Source organism: Anas acuta, chromosome 3, assembly GCF_963932015.1.
Source record: "Anas acuta chromosome 3, bAnaAcu1.1, whole genome shotgun sequence".
Lineage (NCBI taxonomy): Eukaryota > Metazoa > Chordata > Aves > Anseriformes > Anatidae > Anas > Anas acuta.
Genome location: NC_088981.1, coordinates 70,698,753 through 70,725,714, shown reverse-complemented (window position 1 = coordinate 70,725,714; position 26,962 = coordinate 70,698,753). Strand labels below are relative to the sequence as shown.

The following is a 26,962-nucleotide window of genomic DNA, read 5'->3' as shown; positions in this document are numbered from 1 at the left end:
AGAGCTACATACACACTTCATTCATCACATAAATATCAGCCTTCCTTCTGCAAGCTCCTGTGCGCTGGGACCCTGTAGTAGCCAAGTCTAAGTTTCAAAAAATGTTCATTTGTAGAGAGATACGGTGGAAACCTTTATGTGTTTTCTATTACTCTTCTGGTGTTAATTGCTAAAGTGCTTTTGCAAATAAAGTGCTTGGAGCTGGAGCAGACATCGTGACCAGTGAATCTGCAGAACCTGAGAGCTTTTGGGGGGGGGGCTTGTTTTTGTCTCCTCCGCCATCACCGAGCTGATTTATTTTTTCTTTTTGCTTTGAAATCATGTTATGATGAAGTTACATGCTTCAGCTGTAAACTGTCAGAGGCCAAGTACAATCCATACCTCTCCGTTTGGATTTTTCCCCATTTTGCATGGAGGTTAACATGTTAGTTGCATGCTCAGGCCATGGTGTGGGTTCCTCAGCCCCTCACTGACACAACTAATCAAGAGAACAGCTATAAATATGACTACAGCTTTGTGCGAGCATCCTTTGTAACTGCAATAAGGAAAGAAATTGTGACACCGCCCCAACTCTTCTACATTACCTCTCAGAGGTGTTGAGCCAGCATCACAAGCAAGCAAGGGAGGAGAACTTGGTCTGGGTAAAGATTCAGTAGCTCTTTGCAAAACTGCCTGCAAAATCCACAGTTTTACAGGCAGGTGGTCTCTGGGGTGTGCTGCCTGGGTGGGGGGATGTCCTGGGTCATGTTTCATGGGTCTTGGGCTTGGCCAGGGCGTGGTTTGGCTTCTTTGTGACTGCCTTGGGTGGTGGAGCTCATACAGCATCTACACACCAGAATGGAGTCTACACAAGCAGAATTGCCTATGGATAAGTATGGTGAGATTTTTTTTTTTTATTTTATTTTTTCCCCCAGAAACATTTCCTACAGGGTATCAGCATCTTCTTAATCAAGTACTGATCTCTGAGTTTGTGTGTGTATATATACACATCTTTTTTTAAATCAAGTTTTCTTTTGTTGGACTGCCTTGCATGCGAGCCCACTGCTAGGACAGAGTGCTACCAATCATCTGTCACACCAGGAGGTGCTTTGTCACATTTCCTATTAACGATTGTACCCAGCTGAACTCCAGGCTCTTGTAGAGAAATGACCAAAGTCGTCTGAGGACAGCTGCATCTGCAGCACTGCTGGTCAAGCTGAAGGGCTCATCTTCTTGGAGACACCACGCAAAAAGACAAGGGAATAAACCACCTTTCCTCTCCAGCTAAAGCTGGGTTCGGAAGCTGGTGATGAACAGATAGGAAAAACGTCACAAGTAAAGTGATCTCTGTGGAGGTGATCTTTATTCCAAGTTATCTACTACAGGTGGGAGGGAAGGGATTCTGAACCAACGTGGGCTCCTAGGAGCAGCCTGCAAGACACTGCTCACTGAACACTTCTTGTCTGAACACTTCCCATCAATGCAGTGTGAGCGACTGCTTGTGGGACAGGGGAAAGGCCTCCAGCAAGCAGGGGATGTGGAAAAAAAAAGCAAAAGCAGTGGGATGTGGCAGGAAATCTCCTTGAGATGCTCCGGTCTGATCATCTGTACGTGCTCTGTTCCAACCGGCATAGCACTATAGAGACTGCAAATTAAATCATAAATGATGAGGATAAACAAATGAGGTCAAATTCTAGTCCCCATCGTTAGGACACTCCCGTTAATTTTAATTAATGGTGATTGTAATGTAATGGTGTCTGGCAGCAGAATTAAGGTAGGCGTGCACGTGCATATGCACACAAGTCAGTGTCTGTAAACTCAGAGGACAGAGCTTGTGGTTTTGAGAGAAAGGTCAGGGTAGGAGGGATTTTAAGAGATCACCTGGGTCCCTTTCTGCTCGGGTCATTTGGGGAATCTATGGAAACTAACAGAAGATAATGTCATCCCTCTGGGAAATTTTGGTAATGCTTTGCTGCAAGAAAACTGGGGTAAAGAGTCTTCATGAAGGTTGATCCCCCAAACTGGCAAACAACTCAGCTAACTTTTACAGCTGGAAAATACAGAGCAAATAAGGGAATCAATACGTAATAATGCAGCAGGTAACAAGCTGATGAGTGAGAAGCTGCGTGTGTTCATACGGGACAGATCACATCTGACAAAATCGATAGCTGTCTTTGTCAAAGCTATAGGCTTGATGAAGGCAGTAGGCATTTATCTAAATTATAGTAACTTTTGACAAGGAGCCTCGCAGAAAATCTGTGGGGATGCAATCTGTTCAGATGCTCGTGCTACTGAGTTCAAATTAGTCAAACTGAGTTAGTTTTAAAAAAGCAAGCGTTCAGTTTTCTGGAGCCCGAGGGACTCTGACAGGATGTGTTCTGAGTAAATGTTGTGGGCCAGGTGCTGGCTGATACCTATGGAGCTGTGCAACACAAGGGACTGCAAGATCGTCCTTGCCTTATACGCCGTGTTACTGTCCGAATTTATTTAACCTTATGGGCTTTCACTGTCATCAACAAAGGCCTTGAATGACCTTGTGTTCACGGCAGTTCATAGGTGTTCAGGTGCTGGGGATGAGATGTTCAGGCTCTTACAGCAGGAGCTGATCACCCCACGCAGAAACCAGACTCATTCTCTGCCCTAAATCACCGTTGAGTGGGAGCCTGTGTGTGACATTAGAGCTGTGTGGCAGAGCAGTTCCACTGAGACAAGTGTCACTTGGGTCTGCCTTTCCGAGCACACGTGAGCTCCATCCCATGGACAAAATGTGCAAAGCAATGCAAGAGATGAATGAAGGAAATAAAGGGGGAAGGCTTCTTCAGGAGGGTAGAAATGGTGTGCGGGACTTCTTGGAGATGCTTGTTTCTGGGGCAGGATGCTGCAGGGAGTGCCTGCACACAGGTTGTGGCTACAGAAAAATGAGATTTCTGCCTTGTGTGGCTGGATGCAAAGTTCACAGCATTGATTTTGCTGCAGGACTCAAAGTATTGTGTCCACAGCAAAGAGTGGTTGCTCATGTCTGTTGTACATGGCCCTGATCCATGGCCAGGGCTGGAATAAGGGTTACGGACCTCACTCATTGATCCTTCAGTTTTGGCAGTTCACGTCTGTTCACAAACCTTTGCTGTGCGTGCACCTGACTGCTGTGCCCACAAGCGCACGTGGTGCGTGACCACCTGCCAAATAAAATGCAGTGCCTTTAGTGATATTTACTTCTCGTGTCTCTCTGTGAACATCAGGTTAATAAAGATGGTTAGCACAGTCATGTGCTTGGCAATGAGTTCGTGTTGGTTTATGGCTGGCTCTTCGTAGCTTTTCCTTGAAGAGAAGAGGAAGGGAGATTCTTACAGCATTTTCTTTTCATACTGTTATAATTATTCCTGTTAGGAAGGTATGCGGCATGGTAACATGCAGTTATCAGCAACAATAAAAATCTAATCCACAGACAACTAGTCAGAAGAAAACTAGCAATTTAACAGCATCACCAGCCTGATTTATTGCAGCCTGTAAAGGACAATGTGTGCTTAAACAAGCTGAGGAAATCTCAGGCACTGATACCTCAATATCCGGCTGCAGATGAAGGTACAGCTTCCACTGTTTACCAGAAAAAGTTTACAGAAGCGGGATCAGGTATTTAATTTAATGGGAACCAGTGGGCTCTTTGTCTCCTCATTTGTGCAGTTGCTGAAGGGTTTCCTTGTCCATGTTTGCACAGAGGCATCCCCAAGCCCCTAGCATGGGACCAGTGGGCCCAGTTCCCACTGGTGGTGAGGAGGAGAGGTTTGGACCCCATCCTGCCCTCCCTGGGCACTCACGCCTCAGCGAGCCCGTGCCATGGATCAGGGTCTTCTCCTGGATGAGGGTTGGGGCTCAGCCTCCAAGTGTAAGGCATTGGGAGGTTTCTGTGTTGTCTTTGCCATCTGCCCTCTCCTTCCTGGGGCAGGAAAAGGAACTCAGTGAGGTCCTGCTCCTCCCCTGCCCCACATGCACGTGAAAGACCCAGGGCTTTCCTGTTGTGCATATTTTCCCAGAAGGCGCATGTTGTTTCAGCCCAAGCAGGTCTTCCACACAGCCAAAATGCTCTTTTCAAGAGAAAATAAGCAATATTTGTTTCTTTCACTTGCCTGTCCAGGCCCACATTTGGCATCTCTGCCGAGGCAAGCCAGTTCCTGGAGCCCCTGGAAAGGACAGGCCTTGCAGGCGGTGGGCCAGGCCCCTGGCTGCTCTCTGCTGTGGGACACGAGGTGGCAGAGAAGTAAGGACCTGCCCCAGAAGAAGGTTTAGAAGGTGCTTCGGGTCTGGGGGGCATGGAGAAGCACCCCAGCAACCCAAAAATGTGTCCCTGCAACAGCGAGTCCTGCCAAGGCTTCACCTTTGGCCTGAGGATGTGATGAATGGGTGCAGACCTGTGCAGCATTCACAGATGCCACCGTGTCACCTGCTGGGTGTAAGTGAAGCTGTATAAAAGATGATAGCAACACCTTCTGTAGCATCCCTGCACATGAGGGCAAGGAAAATTTGGTTTTTAGGAGCATTTTCTGCAGGTAGGGCCCTGGGCTGGTCAACCGAAGCCCACAGAGGGATTGAAGCCTACAGAGAGAACGAAGCCTCCCCAACTCACTCTGCTGCCTCCTATAAAGAAAAGTAGGGCAGAGGTTTTACTACAGGAACCAGCCCAGCCCTATATTCCCGGGCTGCATCCTGTCCCAGCCTGTGCTGTGTCAGGTGCAGGGCCGGGGAGGGAGCCTCACCACGGCCCCGTGGGCAGGCTGCCAGCCCCGTCCCCTTGAGCATCACCGTGGGTGATACCAGCAACACAGGAGCCCTCTCTGTGGGGCTGTTTGTCCTCGCTGGGGACTGTAGGGACAGAACTTGGGGTGGTCCTGGACCCCACAGGCCCCATGGGGGGAAAAGGTGCTGCCTGGTGAGTCCCCGGGGGTGCTGCTCCAGCTGCTGCAGGTGTTTTTGTGCCTCTTGTTTGTGAGAAGGAAAAGAAGGAAAAGGAAAAGGAAAAGGAAAAGGAAAAGGAAAAGGAAAAGGAAAAGGAGAAGGAAAAGGAAAAGGAAAAGGAAAAGGAAAAGGAAAAGGAAAAGGAAAAGGAAAAGGAAAAGGAAAAGGAAAAGGAAAAGGAAAAGGAAAAGGAAAAGGAAAAGGAAAAGGAAAAGGAAGAAAGAAAACAAAAATGAGAAAAAATGAAAACGAGAGAGAAAGGAAAAGAAAAAGAAAAAGGAAAAGAAAAAGGAAAAGAAAAAGGAAAAGAAAAAGGAAAAGGAAAAGGAAAAGGAAAAGGAAAAGGAAAAGGAAAAGAAAAAGAAAAAGAAAAAGAAAAAGAAAAAGAAAAAGAAAAAGAAAAAGAAAAAGAAAAAGAAAAAGAAAAAGAAAAAGAAAAAGAAAAAGAAAAAGAAAAAGAAAAGAAAAAGAAAAAGAAAAGAAAAAGAAAAATGCCAGACAGCAGGCAGTGGCAGCCGCTGGCAGGGCGATGCTGCCCCCTCACGGGCCATGGCCCTGCTCAGCCCCCTGGCCTCGGCTTTTTTTTTTTTTTTTTTTTTTAATATTTTTGATATATTTTTTATTTTCCAGAGGTTTACTAAGCAAACAGCGGGAGATGGAAGAATTAAAGCCGTAAGTAATCTGCATACGAGCAGTAATTACCGTGAATCAAAGCCTCCTTCACTTGTGCTGGTTATGGTTTCCCCGACAATGCCCTGCTCTGCGCTGACAATGCCAGGCGGTGCTCGCTTTCACCAGGACGGTAAATAATTTCCTGCTGTGAATACAGCACTGTACCAAGCAGTTTAGTGACTGCATAAATCCAGCTAATGAAGCTGGAGTAGAAGGAGAGGACTGCAGGAGCGAAGCACCTCCAGGGTGCTGGAGGGGACGAAGCTCTCCCTGCCTGCTCCCACCGAGCCCCAATTCCCCCGTGGGTGTAACAGGGTGCTTGGGGCTCTGTGCACAGCCCAGAGATGGGGTGATGGCCACCTGTGGCTGCAGCCACACAAACCCCTACCAAATGGGGCAGGGCTGTGGGCCCTATATGCCCCAAAACACCTCCTTGCTGCAGAGGGCACGATGGTGATGCAAATGGGGCCAGCAGGTCCTCCAGAGACCCTCACGTCCTGGGATTTTGCAAGCTCTGGAGCTGTGGCATCTCCATGAAAGGCTGCAAAAAGCAAAGAGGCAGCCAAGCCTGGCCTGAAAATACTCAGGCTTTAGGGCTGTAACCCTGCTGCGTTTGCCCAGCCTTTGCACTGCTTTTGTTTAGGTCAGGGATCTTGCGGGGCGTTATTTCTGGCTAGTTGGGAAGTGCAAAAGCAAGGTGTAGCAATGAGGTACCAGGGGAGGCTGTGTGCTCAAAGGGAGCGATGTGGGGAGCCCAGAGGAGCCCTGTTCTGGTACTTTAAAATTGTGATGGAGAAAATGGCTCACAAAGGAGTGAAAGTGGCTGAAATACAGTATAAAATCACTCGAAGGGAGATTTTGGGAAGTTTTTCTTTTAGTGATACTGCTACGAAGCTGTGTTAAAGTAACTCGGTTCCAGCAATAACAAACACTGGGGCTGCTGAGCTCGTGTAAGTGACCTGCTAAAAGGACAACACTGTGTGTCTCTTTGTCACCTGCCAACGCACGGATGAGGGCGTGCAGCACAGGAAAAGCCGCCCAGAAGATAGCACTCTAACATAGCACATGAGGACACCGGTGTAAGGCCGACGTGGGAACAGACTGGAAGAGGTGGCACAGCTGAGTGTTCAGGCAGGCCACACGCCCATGGCTCCATCTCACCTTGCAGAAGAAGCCCTTGGGCTTTCCGTGTGCCCCCACCCCATAGCAGCACCCTGGGATGGTCCCGTCCTTGCTGAGCCTGCACGGTGGCTGCACGAAACTGCGGGGACATTTCAAGCTTCCTTACTGATTTTGAAGTCTTAACTCAAGGGAGACAGCTGGAAAGAGCAGGCAATAAGTGAGGGGGTGGGAAATGGAAACAACATGTCTGTAGGGGGCCCTCGGCTCCCGAAAGCGAAGCTATTTAGCTATCAAGGATAGAAATGAGAGAGGGGAATACTCAGCCCTGGTTGGCAGGAGATGCTAGAAGCCTGCTCACAGCACAGCCTGTTACAGCCTGGTGGGACTGAGATGTGAGAGCCCGGGGCAGAGAACACCAGTCACAATGAAACCGGGTCCACAGGTGCCTGTTTGGGTGCTCCAGCCCCACGGCACCTTCAGAAGCCAGCCCAAATCACTCCTCAGGCAGGCACCAGCGTGTGTCAGCATCCACCTGAGCGCTGAGCAGAGTGTTCCTCTGCCACAGGCAGAGGGATGATTTTATTGACTAAAGATCTTTTAAAAAACGCCTCCTGCTTGTTTAGCACCAATTTCATGGGAGATTACATAATCCCTTAATGATACCTCATATTTAAAGGCTGCTGTTCATGCTGTAACGCTAGGAAAGAACCAGAATTACGTCTCTTTGTCATTTTGGCTTCTTCAGTACTTGTTCCTGCCCATTTATCTATTTATTTTCAGTCCGGGAATGATGGCTGCTTCATTGTTACTACTTTACCTTTTGATAAAAACCCTAAATAACCACTTTCGTAACTCCTTAAATCTTCCATTCTGGTTCTGTTCCCCACTATTTGGCACTTCTTCTTTCAATGCTTTTATTTTGTTCTTTTTTTTCCCCATTTTGCAGGAGAGGAAGGTCATTTTTGACAACCACAGGCTACAGTTCAAGAAAGGTGTGAAGTTTAACAAAGGTTTCTCTTCACTTACATTGAACAACATTACCAAGGCATTATTTCCGTGGCAGACTTTTGAGTCTTCGATTTTAACCAACTGCTGTAAACGTACAGAAGTAAACAGCAGAATCCATAAACAATTCAATACAGGAGACTTGATTTAGTAGCTCACAAGACAAAGCAATCAATAATCTATTACGCAGCTAATCACGGGCATAAGCAGCCTCGTGGCCCTCTGAGCAGCGTTCCACCAAACGAGAGGGGCAGAGAGAAACCCCAGTGAGAGGGCTATGAATCACGGGGGCTGCAAAAAGAAACCAGTCTGAGTAGGTCCATACATGCAAATACTCACATTCAACCCTCACCTCGCACTACTAGTGAATCACGCTATTGCTATCTGGAGACTAGTTGCTATGGCAGAGAGCTGTAGAGATGGCAGAAGGCCAAGAATCCCGTCTTTGAAATCTTGACGGAATTTAACTCTTGACTTTTCTCCGACAAGGTTCATTACTTTGTGCGACTCTGTCATATTAAATGAGTGCTTTGTCTGCCCTGGGTACCGGTTTGGAAGTGATACCATTAATCACCAGGACAGCAAAGCCGGTCAATAATAACCACATCAATAAGGACTTCTTTTTATACCTTCAAGTCCATTACATGATAGCTGCCGTCATGTAAGGCTCCCCCCTGCAATCCCTCTGTGCTTTATGCTACAAATACACCCAGTCCACTTTTCTTGGGTGCACTCGGAGCATACCTATGGGGCAGGTGTGACAGCGCAAGGAGAGCATCTGCCTTGAACAGTCACAGCCAAGGCACTGAGGAGATGCTGCTCCAATTCAAGAGGCAATGCAGGCTGCTGTCTGTAACATCCACCAGGAAAATCAGTTCAGAGACTTCAGACAAAACCAGGTATAAACATCAGCTGAAAGTATTTTCACGACTGGCAGAAGTTACCTAAACATGGCATGTAGGCAACGAGCTCCCTAAAACATAGATCTGGCTCCCTGCAGGCACATACATAACACTTTTGCTTGAAGATATCAATCCCTTTCAGCTGTGTAAATGGCATCCCACATTTATTTATTGGGCCAGATTTGGCAATTTAGGATTGAGAACCAAACACTATCTAATAATCATGCAGTGGTGCTTCAGACATCTTTTCTTCAAGAATTATGGGGAGCTATTAAGGACACGCATGTTGCAAGTTAATTGAGAATGGCAGAATAAACCAGATGGCATTATTGCCTAGACAACTATCAAGGAAAACAGTGTATGGAGAAGAACTGCATCTATCATAATAAACACACAGACTCACAAACTGCGAGGATGCTTTTCCTCCTGCAAACACAACAAGGGCATTACTGTTGCAGTGGGGAAAGTCTTCAATATAGGAGGCTGTGTAGAAAATTGCAGTGGAGCCTGAGATGGTGACAGCAACGTTGGGAGGGCTGCTGTAATGTATTCCTACTCGTCTGGGCTTCTGGAGGTTTGCCCAGTCCCACGAGCAGGTTAATAACCACATGCCTCTGCAAATGGCTCCACATCCTACACATTTCATGTCCCACCTTCAGAAATCTTGTTCCGACTTTCAACACTATTTTCCCTCTGTTATGTAATTCCATTTTCCAGGAGTAAGCAAAGCAGAGTGCTCCTGCAGCCCCTCATGCCTCCGTTATCAAAAGGTTTTTGACTCTCTGCTCAGATTTGAAGGAGTTATTCCAGAGAACAGAAAGAAACACAAAAGCCTTGTAACTATTCAACATGCGGTACACTCCCAGGTAGCACTTAAAAATGACTTTGCAGTGTTATCCATGTTCTTTGCAGTCTTTCACTGACCATGATTTTGACTGCTGCACCTCCCCTTCTCTCAAGATACATTGATGGTAAAGCTTTAAAAAAACACTTCATATAGCTCACAAGTTCCCACTTTTCTTTTCTTTTTAAACTAATGGATCACAGTAAGATTTCATCTTCTTGTAGATATGCATACACTTTTATCATCAGATGATGCATTTTCTTGTTTAACACAGGCCCTTTGATAAAGTATACAGTGCTTACTCCAACTTTGCAGACCACAGATTAAATCTGTGAAATCCAAGCATCCCTCAGTTACAGCAGTGAAAAGCAGGTTTCACTGAAAAAGCAACAACCAGGAACATTTAAAATGAACCATTTATTAAATCAAACTGTTATTTTAACAGTTACATAAGTTACACAGCATGTTTAAGTCAGAAGATTTCACAAAGAAAAAAAAAATTAAACTTTTATTATGCAGGCAAAAATAGTACCACACAATATGTACCTGGGAGGGAAGAAGGGAAAGGGGATCTCTAAACATTCAAATAAGGCCATAATTATTTAAAAACAACAATAAAACAATAATAAAAACCCCCCAAATCCATTTTCCTTTCAGTGTGTTCAGTGCTGCTAACTATATGTACTTTTAGTGTACAGATGTAATTGAGGCAGTGATATCTTGATAGCTAGGTTTAATGTTTTTAAAACATTCTAGAAGTGGAATAAGGCTCATTAGTACATACAGCTGCCCTCGGAATGTCAATCTCAGTTGCCTTCATTAACTTAAAATTCACAAAGTGCACAGTTAAGATATGCCAAAAAATTGAAACTGCTACTCTAACAACAGCTGCCCATGCTTAATACTTAGTGGTCTATTGGAACGAAGTACGTTCCTTCAAAAAAAAAAAAAAAAGATCTGTAATAAAAGCCACTGTAAAACATTTAGTTTCAAAGATGCACTAGGAGTTTTTTTGTAAACTGAAAAGTAGAAAAACATGGGTTAATTATGTAAAGAAAAGAATACAAAAAACACTAGAAATGACCATCAAACCTTCAAAGAACAAGCACCACAATGGACATTAGCATTCGATTTTGTAGTGTACAGCAATGCATTAGTTTTACTCTAACCAATCCACTTCATCAAATTCTGAGTCATCCTCTGAATCACTGTATTCCACAGCAATGCGACGAGAAAGTATAGTAGCAACATCATTCTCAATACGCTCGTGTTTAGCTTCTTGTTCACGTTGCTCTTCAACTTTGCGCAGCTGAATACCTGAAGAACACCAAAACACACAAGTGTTACCGTCCCTCTTTATCATTAAACAAGGCATTTAGCTCCTGACTCACAAAATGCTTTGCAAGCGAAAATGAAGGATGAAGACACCGTCCTCCTCAGGTGGAAGTGTTCTCTGTCATGTTTTTTGAGAGGAGTGTTGAAGTTGCTGTAGCAGACAGGACCATTGGTCTTTCTACTGCTTCTGGTTCCCCATTAAAAATACACCCATGCTATTTAGCACCATTCCAAGTGATTAAGCTGTTTTACTATTTGCTTTTCCAAACATTTTTATACTCTCTCTTCAGGGTTTCAATTAAAAGTTACAGCTATTTGAGTATCCTAACACAATAGGATTTCTTGTAACTCAGTTTTGACCGCGTAATGGCCTATTTTGAGATAAAATATTACTTCAGGGTGAAACACAAAGCAGAAATAACATACTGATAAAGTGAAAACGCCAATAACTCAGTTACAGACATGGCAGATATTATATATTTGGGGATTTATGTTCACAACACTATAGATTGACACCATCTAAATGTGACCTAAATCCTGTACTTAATACTCCGTGTTGTCAACTGACAGTACATGTACTTTGGTGGACTTGAAGCTATGGTAACTTAAGCCTCTGTTTCTTGTGCAAGACTTGGTCAGAAGCTTTTTCAGGAATCAACTGTGTCAGAAGGCACCTCTTTTTTATTATTATTATTATTTTTAATTATTTTGTGATGTTTTCTACTACTGTTGTATTTAAGTATTGTTGGTTGGAAATGATACTTCTTTATTCAAATGTTATCACCTCACGTGCATATAGATGCTTTCAAAATTATTCTGAATTAGTGTTATAGCCTACCTACAGGTACTGCAGTACAATACAGATTCTGTACTGTGGTGTAGATGCATGTGAAAAACAGAACAGTGCAGTATGAGAGACGTTTGAGAAAGATTTACCATTCAAAGACACCACACAGTCAAACAACAGCGCTCACAGTGCAGCAGGGATTTTTCTGGCCATAGGCTGAAATGCACAGCTTGTACAACCAGCTCCTTCCCTAAACAATCAGGAAAACATTGCCCTGCATCTCTGACACTCACTTGTGCTTTGCCAGCAGGGGACTGTGCAACTGCTCCACTACTGTGCTGAGACATGTTAAAATTAGATTCTTAACAGCTCAAGTCTTCAGCAACAATTTCTGATTGTCATTTAGATGTCGCTGTAAAATGCTGATAATATCAAAATTGAAACGTCCATTATCTGTTCTGCTTTTATCTAGCAGTCTGGGGAAAAACAATGTTTTTGTCTTCTACACGATCTGTCGGCTATCAGAAATAGGTACATTTCCAGGTAAACAGAAATGAAGAGATAATCTTCATGGATCATCTATTAACACATGTACAGCTTTTTAATCTTTAACAGAAAACCAGTTTTGCCATCCAAACAAAAGATCTGATAAGTGCCATCACAAGCTGAAAAAAGCATCTGTCTGCTTGGCAATGTACACACTGCAGGGAACAGAAAACAGAAAGAGTTAAGATGTGCTCCTCTAAACTAACTTCCTACAGGTGAAATGTTTCATCTTTCAATGCTAATGCATATTTAGTACACTTCTGAGACCATTCTTCTTGTTGCTTATTAGCCAAAAATTACCTTTTCGTATTGCTTCCAGCAGAACGCTTCTAGCATCACTGATTACAGGAAGAGTTGAAGGATGGCGTTTGGGTTCAGGAGCAGGAATCACTTGGGCTGGTGGAGATGGAGGCATCAGGGGGGCATGAGGGCCAGGGACAATGGTTGTGGGAGGAGGGTGCAGAACAGGGGGAGGGTGAGAGAGGGCAGCAACCGTGACAGGAGAGGAGGGCCGAATGCCAGGAGGAGGCAAGGGAGGAGGTGGTGGTGGTGGAGGAAGTCCTTGTACTTCACCTTGGGGAGGAACTGGGTGAACTGGTACAGCTTCACACACCTGTGCAGCTCTAGTGACAGGGGGAGAGGGCTGTGCCAGGGGAGGAGCAATGGGCGGTGGAGCAGGATGTAGGACTCCAGGAGCTATCTGGAGAGGAGCTGGTGGAGGTGGCACGGCCGGAGCCTGCAGAGCAGCGGCAGGAGGGGGTGGAGGAGGTGGGACTGGGGGGGGAGGAGTGGAGGTCATTGCAGCTCTTAATGACGAAGTGGACAAAGCAGATGGAAGAGGCGGTGGTGGCGGAGGAGGAGGAGTGGGGCTCACAAACACGGGGGTTCTGCCTGTTGCTGGTGATTGAGGACGGTTTTCTACCAAGCCAGGTGTGGAGCTGAAATGCCAAATAACAGGACAACAGTTATTAGAGCTGGAAAGAAGAGTAAGAGATTCATTTCTGCAACTTAAGAATATTGAACACTGCCCATTAAAGTGTTATGTACTATCAAAAATTCAAGGTATTTGTACTTCACATACAAAGAAACCTAACTCTCAATACAGAGTATACATCAGTTTTACCAACAGACCCATGCACTCATCCAGCTATTAACTAAGTTCATACAAAACTGCATCTTTATCACGTTTCCTGTGCCAAGTATTACTCTCCCCTTCCACCCCTAAATTAATACAAGTTATTTACCTGAGATAAAGAAACTAACAGTTGATTAACTGCTTCAATCCACAGACCTTAAACCAAATCAACCAACCAAAAACAAACCAAAAAAAGCACTAGAAGCAGTGAGGAAGAGTTGAAACTGAAATACGTAGTTAAGATTCGATGACAGGGAGAGTGAGGCTTATATGAAAGGTCATCAACTGTATCTACAGAGAGGTATATTTATATGCTACATGCTCATTATTGTGCAATGAATAGGCTAATCAAAGAAAACAAATGGGAACAGTACAACTGCTTCCCTGAAAGACTACTAGAGTATTTCTTTCAGCTGCTGTGGTAAAACTAATCTAAAGAGCTTTGCATTTCTGTGTATATTCTCCTGAACAGTAAAAAGACACTCTTTTCAGGAGATTAACATCTCGCTGATCTAACAACTTAACCGTCCTGTATTTCAAGTTGTATGTATCTGACCCTACACTAAAATTTTGAGTATAAAAACAGGGGCGTGAAATATTCTAAGTATGTATCCAGTTCCAAATAAATATAGAGAAATAGAAAACGAAAACAACTGAGAAAAAAATGTCATTGTAATTTAGCAAATGTAATGAATATAATAATGAATATATAATTTCATCAGCTGACCTCACCACATTTCCTTCCTTTCATATATGCTGAAACATAGGTCAGTAGTACAAATGTTAGATTTTCAAAATTCCAGTGCTAAATCCTAAGATTCCGCCATCATTCAGAAAAACATTTTCCAAAAAGTTTCCCTCAGAATGTGACATAGTCAACACATTGTTGGTTAGGTAGGGCCTGTCTCCAAAATCATACACTATGAGATTTAGATTTTAAGTCCTCTCTCCCAGCTCCTACATGGCCCTGCAGCTGTGGAGATGTAAGGACTATGGACTGACACAGAATGTGTGTGCTGCCTGTGCTGTATAGAAGTAACACAAACAACTGTTAGTGGGGTGGTGGGAAACTAAACCTCCCCAGTAAATTTGCACGTGGCTTGATCACTCCTTACCTAACACAAGGAGGCACGGGTTTCACATCTCCTGCTCCGTGCATGGGAGGCGGTGGTGGTGGTTCATGTGGCCGGACCAAGACGCGCTCCTCAGCTCTGTTCAGAAGTTCAGACATCTGGCTATAGGGTAATGCAGAAAGAGAATACGATCCATCCATGTGGTCCACATATGCTTGAGATCTGTAGGAAAACAGCAAAAAACGGTCCAACATAAGCTTTATTAAATCTAAATATTATTGCCCTCAGCTACTATTTTATACTTCGGTTTTGGTTCTGAGTTCAAAGACCTTCAGCAATGTTGCATATTATACCCTATAGCTTTTTATAACACATTCCACCTTCCATGACTTTGCTTCTAGCAGCTTTAAGTCTATAACAGATGTATCAGACAATTCTGATATCTTAAAGCTGGCTTTTGACAGATATATCAGACAATTACTAAGTGTGTGATCTTAACTGTTGATGAGTCACATTATTTTGAGTTAAGTAAACATACCGATACAATCAGAAATATGTATGTAACAGACTGCACTATGCAACAGGCATTACACTTGGTAATGGTTTCAACTCCTCAATCCCTACATATGAACAACCACATTCTTTTATAGCATTCATGAACCATCCATCAAGTGGTAGAATTTACAACTGAACAGTTGAACTTGTCAGAGGTTCTATATTCCAATAAATATGGAGAACATACTACTTCAGACCTAACACTTTGTAGCTACACAACAGATATAAAGAAGATAATCTAAAGGTCTACTATTGGGTAGCAGCAGTAAATACAGCTATATACAAAGCTTAAAATGATTCAACTTACTTGTTAATGACAACTTTTGACACTCCTTAAAGACCTGATCAGTTAGGAAATTTTATTCAACTACTCAATTAAAAATATTAGTATCTGTCCAAATTCTCTATTAAATTTAGATGACACATGTTTATGAACACTGTCCAACATTTATAGTGGTACTCTATGTTTCCACATACTGTGACCACTGTAGTATCTAAGCCTATTAAATCCTCAGGGGGCAAAGCTCTTACTCAGTGTTCAAAAGCACTGTGCTGTTCTGTATCTGAACAACATCTTCTGCACAGGTACTGCTCCCAAGCATTATTCATAATTTCATTGCTGTTACTGAGATAATGGTCCTGGACATAAAAGGACTCCTGCAACAAGTGTGTCTAATATGGAATGTGGTATACAACACACAAAAAAAATTACAGCAGGCAAGTGTTTCTGTCAACTACTTGACACTGCAGTTTACAAAAATAAGATACTACAAAACTGTTCCCAGAAAAATGCTCATTGCCATTACTTGAGTTGTACCCTACTGCCTGGACTAAGACAATTTTTACTTTATGAACTCGAAAAGATAAGTTTTCTACAAGCAGGTTTTTCCATTTTTCAGACACAAAACACTGTCACCTACAGCTGTTACAATCATCCACTGCTACGCTTAAGTTTGTTTGAAAGTCTTATGGAGCTGAACAGAGTATTTCCTTGGCTGGTGAAGGAAATGGGATTTAAAAATATATATATATATATATTTGGAGAACAACAAATCAATTTTAACTAAAAAAAAATTGTTAATATTACTTGTTAGACTTCTTTTTTTTTCTCAGATGATAGAATGGACTTGCTTTTGGACAAGCACCATAAGAGGAAACACGGGAGGTGTACCATGTAAAACGCTGCTTTTAGCCACCTGCAAATACGTGCTGTGAAATGAGAGTCCAACAAGTTGGATTTCATAATAGACTGTAACCAGAAACATCAATCAAATCTTGGATTTGCTCATGAGTAAAGATATGCTCAGCAATTGCATCCAAGTTCCAAGTGGACATTTGTTCACATCACACCCACCATATAGCCTTGGCAGTGTCTGCTATAAGAAAGATCAAGAGACTGGAATAATAGGGATTTTGTAGGTCAAGACTGGAATGTAGGGACTACACTTCCTTCAAGTCACAGACGGATGACTCCAGTAACACGATAATAACAACTCTTTAAAAAATACACCAGCCGAGAATTTTAAAACTGATTTTTGATAGAGCTAAATCAATGATTTTCAGTGCATTTCAAGAACAGCAGTAGCATCTCGTCATCTACCATTCCTCAAAAGCATGTTTCCTATACAGTACAATTATCTATACTTAATATAGGATAGAAAAAATAAAGAGTAACCTTGATTCAAAATGTGAAGCTGGGCCATTAGCAACTTCAATATGCTTATGTAAGAGGTTAGCATCATCTTCCGCGAGCTCCGGACCTTGGGCTAACTTCTGCCACTCTCTCCGTCTGTCATGAGGTGCCCTCGGCACTTTTTCTGGTTCATGAGGACGATCTAGATTTTTCTGCTGTAGGAGAGTTGTGCAAAAAAGAAAATGACAACTAAGACAGTGTTTTTAAATTAGATGCATTTAAACATCAGCCACAAAATAATGAAAAACACTCCCAAATAGAGTGCAAGAAAAAATATAATTTCAGTCTAAACATGATATATAAACCAAAAAGCCTTGTAAGAGGCAGAAGCTTCAATCTAGTATATAATTTGCTCAATAATATACTGAAAAATAATTGCACAAATAGCTTCTTTTACTGTCTGAAATGAAATTCCAGATCAGTTATACTTGTTGCCTCTGTGTTGAAATATACAGAATAATGGTGAAAAAGGAAGTAGCATCGCCTTTTCAAGATTATTTGATTTTAAGAAAATATACACCAATTACTCAATTCCCACCAATTTATTCCTAGTTTAGGGTAAACATATTTATAAGGATTTAATTTCTTCCTCCATCTGTGAGGCTGTCAGAAGTCTGTAGTATTAAAAAGTAGTCTAGTGGAATCCCTTATTCTTGCTGTAGTTCTCCTTTTTCTCTTTGTTGAGTCATTGCTAGAAGACTTCCATGTTCTGACCAACATGCTGTTAGTTACATTAGGACAGCATAAAAGCTCTAGGCCCTTCCATATTTTTTTATTATTAAATATTTGTTAAACTTGATGGCAGTGAAAGGACACAAGTAATTTTAGTTGAATGACGAGAACCATAACTGTCTCTGTAAAGCTTGAGTTGCTATTCATAGCATAACCAAAAACGTACCATATGTGCAAGTAAACCCTTTACAGGAAAAAACACAACAACCAGGAGCTATACAAAAATAACATACGTACCTTCTGCTTCCTCTTTTCCTTTCTTTTGTCCTCAGTGTCCTGTATCATTTTTTCCTTCCACAGGTCAAAGAAGTATGAAGGATTGGTATAAAACTTCAAACCCTCTTTTCCGTCATCCCTGTAATACAGTCACCCGAACAGGACATGCTGTTTACTTGACACACATGAATGCAAACATTAAAGCAAAATAAAGGCATATTATGGAATATCTGGTATCCCAGGCCATGACATGTTTTGCTGATGATAAACATTAAAAAAGATGAACACCGAACTCCTATGCCATCAGTCTTTACCATCTTTGTGTTTAAGGTCCCAATTTTAGACAAGTAACTAACACAAATTTTAGTTAAAAAAAGTATTCTCAATAAGTGAACTCCTAGTTCAATGACTTAAATCTTGCTCTACAAATTTTAAGTAAATTTGAGTGGTAGTGTTGTAACTGCTGATTTAAATTGGCTTTGGATCAGCAGACAACATTCACCTCCATTAAAAACCTTTCCTTCTACATATTTAACCACTTGTTTTCTTCACTTCTCATTCATCATCATTTACACGGTTTAATATATACAAATCAAAAAGGCTTTTTAATACCATTGTTAGATCAGGGTAAAATCTGGGTAGACTTGAGTAAGGTTTTAATATTTACAATGTCTTCTGCTGCCTGTATTCTTCAAGCAGCTTCACAGTTTTCTAGTGTGGCTCCTTAGGCATTCAAGTGCTTCTCAACATGAACACAATGACTGAATATAGCATCTTTATTACCAAAAAAAAATCAGCTAGAAATTGGCTTTGATTTTTTTTTATTTTTTTTTTTTTACACTAACCTGTAAGGGGTGAGAATGTTAAGTGGAGGAGGCTGCTCACAAATGTCATACGTTTCTTGCAAAGGAATAGGCAGAGTTTTGCGGTCAAACAGCTGCTGATCTTGAATTGTGGAACTGCGGAAAGCTTTCCTCATTGTAATGTCCTGCAATGACACTGGAAGGGGATATTGCCATTTTTAAAAAATGCCATCAAAGATACTTTATTTAGTTTAATCTGGAATTGCTTAATGACAGAATATAAATATTAAGCATTACAACTATTATGTGCTGCACAAACGCACGGTTCAGCAAATATAAATTCATCTAGCACTACTGCCATGGCAAGATACTGTCAGATTATGTCAAAAACATGCTTGTAATGTTCTAGTTCATTACCCTTTATTTAGCTTCCTAGAAAACTTTTGCTCACCTGGACGGATTATCAGAACTCTCTCTCTCCAAAGTAATTCAACAAATTGCTTAACATAGCTATAAAATACAATTCTCTAGCTCAGAAATACCCGATAGCATCTACCAACTCCATTTCATAATCCTTTTAGCACTAAAACATCCCTCTCTATTTTGAGGTGATTTTACCTTTGTCTGTCATTAACATTTCTGTTCCTTGCATGTAGGCAGCAGCTCGTCCAAAGGCCCACCAAGATGCCACACCAGCAAATCACTTAAACTTCTACAGATATCAGTGAGTTCCAATGGGAGGTGACACTTTGTTCCAACACATGAAAGTAGTCAAATGCTGTTTTTTTAATCAGACTGTTTAATTGAGATGAGACCACTCTGTTTAATTCAGGTGAGACACCTTGAGTTTTTAAGTACACTAAATGAGGAATAATCAATGACCATTATGTAAGATTCAAAGGAAAAATAAAACTAGATGAATTCAATAGATTAAACAGAGACTTGAAACATTGACTTTCTGTTGCTAAAGCCTGCCTATATTTTTCTATCTTGCAATCACTGAAATTTAGAAAAAGATCAATGGAAAAGTGATTACTCGATGAAACCTACACCTTCAATCCTGGAACAGTGTACCTGTTCAGTCTCATGCTACTATTTCTCCCTGATGGTCATTTACTACTTCTGTGAAGCCCAGGTGTGTCTCACGATTTTCTTTGTAGCCTCTGTTAAATAAACTAAATAAATCAGCATCCTTTTTCACTGGCTCAGATATTTTAAAAATTAAAATAAAATGACAAACCACTGATACTGAAAACAGGCAGTTTTATAACATGATACAAATAAACCATTTTCATTACATTCATTTCATTTATTAAGAAATATATATGTGTGTGTGTGTGTGTGTGTGTGTATAAAATAAACACATTTTTATATTGTTGACAGTAGTGCCTGTTTACTCAAGATGAGAGGATGTCTCTCCCATTTCACTTCTTTAGAGAAAAATCACGAGGGTCTTTTGCAACTATTTTTTTTTTTTTTTAAGACTGCATTGGCTTAAGCTGAGAGCTGTGTTTACTCTGTTTCCTAGAACACGTACAAGTGCCTGTGCATAAACACACAGGCAGAGCTGGATTTCTTTTGTATAATCACAAAGGGGCAGAAGGCAGTTTTTTTTTTCCAGAGGGTTTGCAATTCATGGAATGTTCTCTGTTCTTACCTAAATGTATTGGCAGCGTCCTTTGTGAGGCTAAAGATAGGATTTATGCAATTTTCAGTTTGGCTTTTGAAGTTTATTGTACTTGGCAAGGTTGTGTGTGCTGGAGAAGTTTTCTCCTCTTTAACCTTAGATTATATATCATTACAGTATCTTTTATCCTTTTAATGCCTTTAATTAGCTGCTCAGAAGCCTTTCTAAGCGTGTGAAAGAATTGTTATAATGTACAAATACCAGCTAGGACTCTCAGTTTCTACAGGTATTTTTGCACTCATAAATAACCATACATATTTTGTACCTGTCATGAAGTACATGTTTTTTTGCTGGCAGAAGTTCACAATTGAAATAAAAGAACTAGGGTTTGCCTAATCTAAAAACACATTTTTTATTATTATTTTTTTTAGAATCTTTTACGTTTTAGCTGTTTTTCAGGTTGCTAGTTTTGCAAATCACACCAAACATACTTGTTCAGAGTTGCCTGGCAATCTTGCAAGTCTTTAACTGCCTGTTATTTATTGGAAACTATGCAAGTAAAAAAAAAAAAAAAGCAAGTTAGCATACTTGCATACTTCACTTTGAACCTGTCAACATTCTGAAAGCAATTAAATAAATTTATTGTACTAAATATGAAGCCAGTTCTTTGTTTTAATATTAAAATATTCACAGGGTATGTGACACCATATTACTGAGACATACATTATTCTATAAACTTTATTTGCATTCCATGCTTGATCTCTAGTGAACAAATACAGCTGGGCTTGCTCATAATCTCCATTTTCTTATTTTAATTTCCACTTTTTAAAAACATGTACAAGGGAACATCACACCTGAGGATAATCAATCAACAGCCAGCAAGTGTAGATTACTTCCTCTCTACTAGGCTAAAGAGCAAAGATCTTCAGAGAAAACACACACTGCTGAATTCCAAACAGCCAAAAGCATTTCCTGCATTGATATTCAATGAAAGGTATTCAAAGTAAAGCATGCCATTATTCAAAAAGACTGACTAAATTATGATATTATGAGGGAAATGAAAGGGCACGGAACACAAAATGCTGAGACTTATGACAAAATACTGATATAGCTAGCCTACAGAAAGGGACTGGGTAACTGGCATGTTGCAAACACAGGATATAACCCTGGGCACCGTATATAACCACAGTTGGCTCACAAAGCCACTTGTTTAGCTTGCCAGCTGGCTAGGAAACAGCAGCACCGTGTGTGTGGCTTCCCACCTCCAGGGTGGGAAAAACGTGAGAACCTGGCTGGTCATCTGGCCACTTAGCTTTGGTTGAGTGACAAATTAGCACAGCGAGAGAGCAAACGAGCTATATGTATGAATTCAGGTGTGGGGAGATGGGGGACACTGAAGGAGGAGTTGGAAATGCTTCAGGGATTTAACTTGATGCTGATAAATTTGAGCCTCCAGTTGCCTAACTCCTAATCAGCACCAAAGTCTGTATAGCCCCAAATCTTACATTTTGTATGGCTAAATTTCTCCAAAAGTCCATCTGTTACACCACTTGTGTTTACTGCTAGGTACAAAAAACTGGTTCTGTATTTCCCTAAAAGTTGAGGTGCTCACAATTTAGTTAAACGCCCGTTCAAGAATTTGAATAAATGCCAGTTTATCTTTACTTTATCTGTTCTTGGGACAGTATGAAAAGACCTATTATACCAGCCAGTCTAACTGTCTATAACCACAGCATTTTCCATGTAATTAAGAATTATTTATCTCAGAAAGCTAAACCACCAAGATTTTGTACACCTGGTTTTGAAAAAAGATCTAAGTCCATTTTTATTCGTAAACAGAAGCAAATTGGGAAAAAAAAGGTATTTAAATTGCACTTGAATAACATACAATAAAAAGCTTTCTTCTGGGCTGAACTGCAATGAAATATGAACATGTACTACTGATGTGGCTTTTAATAATGTTTTACCTCCTATTAAGCCTCTCTTTACATTTCTCTCCTCTTAGTATCATTAAAATCCCCAGTTTGTAGCAGAAGTTAGGTATAGAGCACATCAGCATACTGACAGAAAGTAGCTACTTTTACATTTCAAAGATATTAAATATTACATTTTATCTCACCATAAGGAAAAAAAAAAATTGAAGACACCAGATGTTTTATTAATTTAAACTCACTTCAACATACAAAATAATATGGGTTCCTTTTAGAGCTCTCTCTACACTTTTTGCAGAATTTCATCCTGAAAACTTTAGGACCACGACCTTTTGAATGTCACAGCTACATCTCCTTGCAGAATTGATCAACTGTGAGAAATTATATACAAATGAATGGATTCGGTTGCCTACAATTCCCTTCCTCTGTTCAAAATTTTACTGAGTGATTTGAAAAGTGCATGGAAGAAAGAATGACAGTATAAACATCTAATGGACAACATGGTCTTAAAAATCCAATTAAAAGTAATAAATGGGGGAAGGAGTTTTTGTGTTTTTCTTGTTTGTTTGTGTGATTCAGTTCCTGAAGACAGTGCAATCCTGAAGCCTGATTTCCACTTCATATATATATATAAACTAATGATTATGTTTCACCAAAGCCTAGAGCCTCACACCTACCAGGTTTCTCGCCCATGAGAATACTTCTGACTAGTCACTGCAGGTCTAATACTTGCTAAGCTGAGAGATTGCTTCTCCAGGGTAGAAACTACTCTCCTATGGGCTTGTCCCCAAGACAAGCAATTCAAATGTTCTATCATACTTGTAAAAACAACAGCAGCTCAAGCACTTTTTGGATAGGGGATTTATGTAGCTTAACTACTACAGGTAAACAAAGAGGAGACACAAATGCTAGAGCAATCGTTTTAGGAGGACTGAGAAGTTGCTTTAAATGCAGCACGTGGCACTAGGAAGCCCAGGGCAGCACGTGAGGGAACTGAATCACCCAGCTGCATCAAGCAGAGAATCTGCTGGTGGGTCTGAACAAAGCTGCCACATTATTCAACAAATGACATTTTGTCCACATCCCTCTTTGTATACAAAGACCAAATTATGCAATATCATGGCTTTGACACTGCTCTATTGAGCCTTGGACACACGAATTTAGAACTGATTTACTTACTAAATAACCCCCAAATTGAATCAAGGGCTAAGAAAACCGGAAGAAAAAGCAGAGAAGCAAAAGAAAGCAGCTGGAGCTCAGCCATCTGCAAGGGTCTTTGGGAGGGACACGCGCTCAAATCCAATGTTCATTTGCATGGAGAAGTGCCAAGAAAAGGGTCCTACTACACAGCTTAATTGAACAGTCTTTTTCTTTAGTTGACTTTGATGGTAAACTTGATTATGAATTAATTGACAACAGCGTTATTCTCCATGTTAATATGTTATATGTTCTGTGACAGAAGGATTGTATGCCAGGAGTCAAGTTCTTCAGTACACAATCTTAATCTTGGTTTCATTTGGTTTTATATTCTTTCAGATATTGTAATAATCCCCAAAACACACACAAACTATTCAAAAATTCTAGAGCTTTTCTCTACTTTGACTCTACCAGGAACACTTTGTCAAGTATCTGTACCTTGCTCAGTGAATCTGACTTGTGCTGGTTTTGCTCGTGCTGCTTAGCTTTAAATGAATCTTAATTTTTTTCCTCTAGTGTAATAGCATTGGGCCCAAAGGAACACATTACATCTTCTATTACTGCCTGCTGGCAAAGAGCTATCAAATGAGACTCATTTTGCAAGCATAGCCCATTTTACACATGCTGTTAGCTGAATAGAAGTACTGAAATTTGCTTAATCCTTCCAGATTGCGTTAGGAAAGGTAAGAAAGGTAAATCTAAATGTCTTCCACAAACCTTCACGCATTACCAGTCTCCAGATATTTTAGCTCTGACCAAGACTAAAGCAAGACCGTTTGTGATAAACTACTAAATTTCAAGCACCAAAGAGGATACTGAAGGTGAAAAGGTTTCCTGATCCTCGATTTTTACAGAAATAGAATGTCAGGTTTCCTCTCATCTCTTTTGCTCTCATCTGGTGACTCATTCTGGCCAGACTTTTGTGAATAAGGAACGCTGGGGATGGCTCAAGGACTGGCTCAAGGACTGGATATTCTTAGTTAATAAAAGCAGTCATTTAACAGCTCCTGACGCATGTGTTCCTCTGAAGTACCAGCAGTCATCTTTTCACAGAATCACAGAATCTATGATTCTATCTCTTTTATGGAATGAGAGACAAATCCAGGGTGTCAGATCCACGTCACAATCAGCCACCCTGGACTCGATCAAGTAGACCTCTTTGTAGCCTTGTTTCCTTTAATTGTAATGCATCAGTCTCTTTTCTTACATATGCAGCTTAGCAAATAGATATGCAGTTCTGTGACAACTTATTGATCTGGTGCATTTGGTACTACAGACTATTTACAAATATTTCTGGCAATTCTCTAACACCAAATAGGTACGAGTATGTCGTTCTGTAACCTACAACCACACTTGTCAAAGGCCATTTACGCTGTAAAGTACAAACTTCCACCTCACTATCCTGTAACATCCTTAAGACATATTAACCATATGATGGTCTCTATTTTCCTGGAACGTGAATGGTTGCCATGCCAGATATATCACCATAAATCCCACTCTGATCTGAAAGAGTAACTAAGTTCTCAAGGGTAAACGTGGAAATGACATTAACACTCTGGAGTACTGCAGCTGTTACAAGATCAGAATTGCTGACAATTTGTTACTGTACACTAACAGATTTGTGTCATTATCCGATCACAGTAAACATGGTATTTTATTGGAAAAAGAGGTGTATGCATATGATTTATGCTCAGTTGTCAAGAGACTTGGAAAATCCCATTAATGTAAGAATTCCCCTAGGCGAGTCATGGTTTTCTGGAAAATCTGCCACAAGCTGTGAACAGCTGTCTTTCAAAACCTGCTCTGAAATAAATCTCACACGAAGTACAGAGTCTGAACTTCCTTAGCTTGATTTTGCTAATAGTGAAATTTCAACATAGGTAACAAAACAGCCTGAGAACATGCTCCTGGCTTGATGCTTTGTTGTTCCTCTATGACATGCCACCATCATACCTAGACATTTAGAACTGAAACAGCTTTCTATATTTTAAAATTGGATCCCACAAGCAGTCTGAAGTTGTTTTTCATGATAGGAAGTTCAACTTTCCAGGTCTTAGCCATATATCTAGAACACCCTAAAACTGGGGTTACAGGATGTTTTATAGTTCCATCTGTAACCAGCAGATATCCAAGGAAGGTAAAAAGTGTCCTGATATTTGCACATTACCTGGTCATTGTTCTTATAGTAATCACAAAGTCCATACATCATTTCAATCCCATAAAAATTCTATTTTATAAGCACTAGCCATATCCTATTGACTGTTAGAAGTACTTGTTTTCTCAATCCAACCATCTTTATATTACTGAAAGCTATTTAGGAAGAATCCAAGGGAGTATATAGCATCGTAAATGAAGCTATACAAGTTCATACAAAATATAAGATGGTATCACGTTAAGTGCAAAAACCCTATCTGGACAAATGGTTACATCCCATGGCAATGAGTAAGAAAGTCACTAAGGAAAAGAATAAAGATGTATTCCCATGAATTCCCATAACATTGCAAATTATTAATATTACTAACACTAATACTACTGAAGCGACACATACTCCTATAGCAATTTTTATGTAAAGTTGTGGGTAACAGTAGTGTTCAGTAACCATGAAAATTTTGAGCTCAGAAAGCTGCTCAAGGCTATAAAAACAGCCAGCAGCAGAAACAGAAATGAACCTCACTTTCATAATGCTCTACTCTGGGTTCACATAAATATAATTTAAGCTATTCTTATTTCTATTTCATGTATCAGTGATTTTAGGGGGATGAAATAAGAAATCTTCAATGCAGACATTAACTTACGTTCTTCTTCCTTTGGATCAAGTTGCGTAACACTGACAGATAGGCGATCCACACGCTCTTGTAGGGAGTTGACTCTAAATGAGAAACTGTGTGCTTCATTGAAAAGTTCACCGAATATATCTTCAGCATATTTACCTAAAATAGGGGGGAAAATACCACAGGATGAGTTTGCTTTTAGAAAGATTTCTGATAATTATTCTCCTTAAGTAAGTAAAGCTAAGGTGCGTGAGTATCAGTAGTAACAATCCGTACTTACTAAGGTATTTAATAATGCTTCAGAAGAATAAACAGAAGTTAAATATTTAATTTAGAATGTATTTATCATATATGACATTTTATACTTTACAGAACAGACAGACAGTTGGGCAAAACTGACTGAACTATGCCGATACCCAAAGAACTAGACTATCAATTTCTTGGATATTTATTAAAGGACAACCTATAGCATCTGTATGAAGATTAACTGATCTTTCCAAGTGAAATTTATCTCAACATTTCTCAAAATGGCATACAGCTTTCACTTTTACAGTTCAAAACACCTTTCAAAAATGAAAGAGCAGATGTCTACATCTAGGTTAATTAGAACCAGCATATTCAAAAAGACACACTAAAAGAATGACTTCTACTTTGAAGGGTTAAAATTCTAGTAACTGACTAATTTATACTGAAGAAAAACAGTCTCCTTTGTTCACTTTGATGGACATCACAAATTTAGCCCAACAGACCAGGAGATTCAGGTATCATGCGAAAAGGCTCAGTAATGATTTTTCTTCTACAGATGGAATGCTCTACAGAGTGCTTCTAATGCACCCTGACCTCAGCTTGAGTAGTCTGACAAAGCCACTGAAAAATGCACCAGGCTGTCTATCAAGATCTGCATCCACATCATTGAAACAACATGCGATAGCTTTTAAAATGTTCTATCACGCTGTACATATGTAATTCGTGTGCTGTTAGTGCACCTGTGTTGGTTTTGGAAATATAAACCTCACAAATTTCTAACTACCTGGTTTGCACACAAGTTCTCACAAGTACAGCAGGAAAAGCTATTTACAAAATCTCT

At 40.6% G+C, this 26,962-nt stretch overlaps 1 protein-coding gene across 5 annotated transcripts in view; it reads right to left on the bottom strand.

Moving 5' to 3' along the window:
• Nucleotides 1-9,872: 9,872 nt before the first annotated feature.
• The window catches only part of WASF1 (WASP family member 1), an 85,076-nt gene continuing 67,986 nt past the window's right edge, over nt 9,873-26,962 (bottom strand). For 4 of the 5 annotated variants that reach the window (XM_068677720.1, XM_068677721.1, XM_068677722.1 and 1 more), the window contains 7 exons: nt 25,900-26,034; nt 18,392-18,545; nt 17,568-17,685; nt 16,581-16,753; nt 14,393-14,572; nt 12,443-13,080; nt 9,873-10,791 (listed from right to left, as the gene is read on the bottom strand). In XM_068677720.1, coding sequence (XP_068533821.1) covers nt 10,634-10,791; nt 12,443-13,080; nt 14,393-14,572; nt 16,581-16,753; nt 17,568-17,685; nt 18,392-18,545; nt 25,900-26,034 — 1,556 coding nt within the window. In that variant the 3' untranslated portion in view covers nt 9,873-10,633. The remainder of the gene's footprint in view (nt 10,792-12,442; nt 13,081-14,392; nt 14,573-16,580; nt 16,754-17,567; nt 17,686-18,391; nt 18,546-25,899; nt 26,035-26,962) is intronic. The other variant, XM_068677723.1, reaches the window with a different exon arrangement.